Here is a 4,994-nt window from a genome sequence, read left to right on the forward strand (position 1 = left end):
TATATAAGATGTGTATAATTATATATTTTACGTACGCTTTTTAATACAGTAAATTCATCCATTTTTTTTCTAAAAATAGAAATTAAGAGAAGAAATTATTAACAGACCATCTTGCTACTCACCTTGATATATTAAGGAATTTAGGCATATATACCTTTATCATTATGTTTTTTTCAAAAAGTTTTATGTAGTGTAAAACAACTATTTCCTTGACAATAATATATAACTTAATTATACAATTTAATTATCTACATGTATTTTTCCTCTAAATGATGATCAGTTAATCGGAGCAGAACACATCAGTCCATCGTCATGCTGCTTACCTTGATATATTAAGATAAAGAATAATAAATAGAGTAAAAAAAGTTTCTTTCCGGGAGTTAAAATAGGATCCATCCGTGACTCATGTGAATCACTTGAAATGGAACGAGATTCTCCCCTCACAGTCTTCCACCGATGGCCACTACCGACGCATATTCCCGTCTGGATGCAGCTGCTTCTCGCGTTCTCACTCCTGTGTGTCCGCGCGCATCTCAGGTGCTGAAGATAACGCCCGTCACCCGCTCGCCCGTCATTTGCATAATATATGCTAATGACCAGCACTAATAGCCACAACTACAGAGAGAGCGAGAGAACGGGAGGCACCGCTGCAGGAAGAAATCTTAAATGTTGATATTTCTTTCTTTTTTCATGATATAGTGAAAATGAAAATCATTTTGATCCAACTGCTACCGGAGCAACAGTTAATGAAGGTTTTAAAAGATTCGTTCTCCTTAATAATAATAGCAACAATAACAATAAACAATTCTCTATGGGGTTCAGGTCTGGTGAGTTTGCTGGCCAGTCAAGCACACCAACACCATGGTCCCTTTGCAGGTGTTTTGAGTTGATTAGTTGATTGGCATGTCACCATATTCTAATTTGTTGAGATAGTGAATTGGTGGGTTTTTGTTAAATGTGAGTCAAAATCATCACAATTAAAAGAACCAAAGACTTAAACTACTTCAGTCTGTGTGCACTGAATTTATTTAATACACGAGTTTCACAATTTGAGTTGAATTACTGAAATAAATTAACTTTTCCACGACATTCTAATTTATTGAGATGCACCTGTATGAAAAAAAGATGCAACGAAAGTATATTTTAACTGAAGCTGTTAGTGCATTCTGCTTAACGTCTGCCTAATAAAGAACATTCTTGAAACATTATTTTTGGAAACTTAAATCCACCTTGTTGTGAGGAACAGAGTAAAAGTCAGAATCTATGTACCAGTGATGTGAACATGTGCAGCTGGACTAATAAGCATGTGCTGTGAAGCTAAACATGGAAAAGAGTGGACAGATTTCACTCGAGATTTGAAAAGGGGTGCTATCCAGCATTAGAGCAGTGTCATATAATAAAATGTGCACATTGAATCTCACAGTTTGGGCGATCTTGAAGAACTTGGCAGGAGTTGCAGTGCAGAAGAACAAGATAAATATGGAGAGAGAGAAAAAAACAAAAGAAGTTTCAGATGCAAAATGATCTATTTTGAATTTTGTTCTTTTTCATGATGTCTTATAACTGCAACATTATTATAATGAATAATTACTCTATAATATGGGATTGTTTAAACTACCCTAATGCCACAGATAAAAGCATATTGCGCTTCTTTGTACTGACCTACAGTAGACATTTACATGCCAGCTCCTTTTTAAGATATGAAACTTCATTAAAAAAACAATCCTGAGCTAACCTGTGATATAAAGTGGAGTAACTTGACAGTAACATAAGATATTTTGAATGTTTGTGGTATTAACAAAACTGAGATCAGCTGGGTTAAGTCCTTCCCCAGTGTGTGAGGAGGTAAGTTCAATGCCCATGGTTTGTTGTAAACTGCCCTCTGTCATACAGTGTGGCCATGAAACAACCCTTTTCACAATTTTTATGGTCTGTGTGGCTGTGAGCGCCCTCCGGTGGCTAGTAGAAGGCTAAAGACAGCAGCATTAATGACACACTGGATGTATCCGAAGGATGGCACACCATATGTCTCATAGAGGAATCCTCCAATGGTTGGGCCCACAGTTCGCAAAAGAGACTGCACCGACGCACACAGACCCAGCATGGTTCCTGAACACACCACACAAACAATTTTTACATTTAGTGCATTAAGAAAACATTTGCATGGAAAATGATTCCTCCTCGGGCATTGTGTACAATGTATATACATATGCATGTATTGCATTCATGCACAAAGGCGTCTTGTTCAGTCAAGGATGTGTGTGTGCTAGTGGACTACCTGTGTCAGACGGAGACACACTCTTGGTCAACATGCTATCTGTGATGACATTGAAGACACTTAGAGAAAACATCATCGGCACTACGATTAAACAAAAATGAAATACATTGGTCATCATAGCCTGAAAAACACACAAAACACATATATTTAACACACACTGTGAGACCAGTCACATAATCCAGCTTCCATGTTTAACTAACACAACTGTTATCCAAATAATTTAAAACAAAAAAAAGGGAATTGTTTGCAGTATCAGTTTACCTGTGCAAGGCCCACTAAACTGGATATCCCAACAGAGAGCAGCAATAAAGAATACTCTGAAAATCTAGACGTAAGACGCCCAATTACAGCACCCTGGATTACCTTATTAACAACAAGATACCAGCGTCACTTGTTGCCTCAGTACAGCAGTGCTTAAATCCAAAACTATTTATATGGCATGTGATTGATAAGAAGTGTGCATGCGTTTATACCATTTGTACTATGCCAAAGTAAGCCATCAGATAGCCATTCTGCTCTGCCTTCAGTTGGAAGAAGTTCATGGCAATGATGGAGAACATAACTTGAAATATACCTACAATAAAACCGACATATAGAGATTTTTAAAACAAAACACAAGACAACATTTAAAGTCATGATGAAACTGAATTATGGACAGATTTTTTTCTTCTGTTTTGTTAGGTACATTGAGAAAACAGATTATCAAATGTGGGGGCTCCACTCATCGGTTATTTTGATTTGGAGGCATATCTGAATGCGAGCGTGCAGTCGATTGTAAGAAAGGGGTGGGTTATGCAGACTAAATGATTAGAGAAGTCCAGCATACATCACCAGAGAGAAGTCTGTCGTTTTACCGAAAGATTTGACAGTTTTGACATTTTAATTATAAATGTAACTTCATTCAAAAGGTCTTTTTTTTTTTTACTTATTGTATGCATTATTAATCGTTCACAATAAGATCAATAACATGCATTTAGAAAATAGATGATGAACTTTAGATGGTCAACTTTAAGTATGTTTGCAATTTAGGGGTGTTTAAATATGTTTAAAGTCACTAATGGCAATAGTTGTGGGTTCACCTGCTGGCAATCCAGAAATAATCTTCACTGTAAAAGTCTTTGCAACACCTGGAAACTTCATCAGTCTAGTGATCTCCCCCAGATTAAACACGGAATTTGATGATCCCTTCTCTATATATAAATAACATTTAATAATATATAAAATGTGTAATGCTGCAAAAAAAATAGTATATATAATATATTATAAAATAATATATTATAATCAGATTCTTAATATAAGACTTTTATATAATAAAGTTACAAATGGCTACAGCAAGAGAATTCCTTCTGTGTCTAGGTGAGTTGTGTGTTTGTTTATGTCATACTGTTACTCTCTGGCATGGTTTGTATTTTAGTCTGTTTAGGGATGAAGTTCAACACCAACAGCAAAGAAACAAAACTTCCGACAGCCGCAAACGATGCTGCAAACTTTTCCCTGCAAAACACATCACCATCGGCATTTCAATTCTGTTTTACTAGTTTAGTTCTGCTTTCATTTTATCTTCATGTGATAAATAACATGATTAGGTTTAAATGGAAAAATGCTGTATTTCCAGTGATCAAATGGTAACGTTTTGTACAAGTAGACAAAAGCAGAGTTTCTTTTGAATTTGAATTCATCAAATAATCCTGAAAAAAATATTAATGTCAAATCAGCATATTAGAATGCTTTCTGAAGGAAGCGTAATGTAGTGTGTCCTACCCAAAGCGTGTGCTGAGGGTCCCACCCAGTGATGATCCTGCGATCATGCCAATGCCAAAGCAGAGGCCGAGTTTCCCAAGAGCATCTGCTCGCTTCTCATTCTCTGACAGATCTGCAACCACCATCTGAGCTCCTACAAACAAATACAAATGTACTCACGTACCTATACAGTGTGTTTGAGTTACGCATATGTAAGAGTGTATGAGCATGTGTTACCTGGCAGTCCATGCATGAAAACAGCAGGTAGTTTGTGCACGAAAAGCATAAAAGTGTTGTCTGCCACTGTTAACAGTAGGAAATAAACCACTGATGCCAAGCAAGACACAGTGAGAGCTGCGCGTGCTCCGAACACATCTGCACACCTGAAAACAGACACAATGACACATGTGAATAAAAGAAATCACTATATCATACATTACCTATATTTTAAGTCCTATAACTGAAGTAAGACATTAAATAAATTAGTAAGTCTCATTGGGCACACGTAATTACAGACACATACTTATCCAATTTCCATACACACCATACACAGATGAGTTCTGACTGCTTACCTTCCATAAATAGGGCCTCCAAGCAGCTGAATTACTCCGACTGTGGTCTGCAGATACCCGAACCAAATAGTATCGAACCCGAGCCTCCTCGCCAAATACTGCTCCACAGAAGAAAAAAATTTACAAACAAGGCAGCCCATCCGTTATAACTGCTTTCTTTCTATCTGATTAGCTGAAAGAGCCTGGATTAGACTACAGTGGGCCCCAAACAACATGGCCAGCTTTAATCTGCTATATATTACATTTATATTCATTTACCAGCTGCTTTTATCCAAAGCGAGTTATTAAATGAAGAATATGTAATGCAGGTGAATAATAATTAAATACTGACTATATATATATATATATATATATATATATATATATATATTAGGGGTGTAACGGTACACGTATTCGTACCGAAC

The 4,994-nt window shown here is 36.6% G+C and overlaps 2 protein-coding genes across 3 annotated transcripts in view; both read right to left on the reverse strand.

The window, feature by feature from the left end:
* LOC107703275 (otogelin-like) overlaps window positions 1-1,284 on the reverse strand; it is a 43,475-nt gene extending 42,191 nt beyond the window's left edge. The window contains 4 exon segments of the mRNA XM_016505844.1: window positions 324-462; window positions 465-569; window positions 571-615; window positions 1,270-1,284. Coding sequence (XP_016361330.1) covers window positions 324-462; window positions 465-569; window positions 571-615; window positions 1,270-1,284 — 304 coding nt within the window.
* The window catches only part of LOC107703304 (solute carrier family 22 member 18-like), a 7,125-nt gene continuing 3,219 nt past the window's right edge, over window positions 1,089-4,994 (reverse strand). For both annotated transcript variants that reach the window (XM_016505893.1, XM_016505892.1), the window contains 9 exons: window positions 4,591-4,688; window positions 4,256-4,401; window positions 4,040-4,172; window positions 3,663-3,772; window positions 3,358-3,468; window positions 2,752-2,852; window positions 2,540-2,641; window positions 2,279-2,399; window positions 1,089-2,109 (listed from right to left, as the gene is read on the reverse strand). In XM_016505893.1, the coding sequence (XP_016361379.1) occupies window positions 1,925-2,109; window positions 2,279-2,399; window positions 2,540-2,641; window positions 2,752-2,852; window positions 3,358-3,468; window positions 3,663-3,772; window positions 4,040-4,172; window positions 4,256-4,401; window positions 4,591-4,688 (1,107 nt within the window). In that variant the 3' untranslated portion in view covers window positions 1,089-1,924. The remainder of the gene's footprint in view (window positions 2,110-2,278; window positions 2,400-2,539; window positions 2,642-2,751; window positions 2,853-3,357; window positions 3,469-3,662; window positions 3,773-4,039; window positions 4,173-4,255; window positions 4,402-4,590; window positions 4,689-4,994) is intronic.

Source organism: Sinocyclocheilus anshuiensis, unplaced genomic scaffold (genome assembly GCF_001515605.1).
Source record: "Sinocyclocheilus anshuiensis isolate Anshui unplaced genomic scaffold, SAMN03320099.WGS_v1.1 scaffold947, whole genome shotgun sequence".
In the NCBI taxonomy this organism is placed as follows: Eukaryota; Metazoa; Chordata; class Actinopteri; order Cypriniformes; family Cyprinidae; genus Sinocyclocheilus; species Sinocyclocheilus anshuiensis.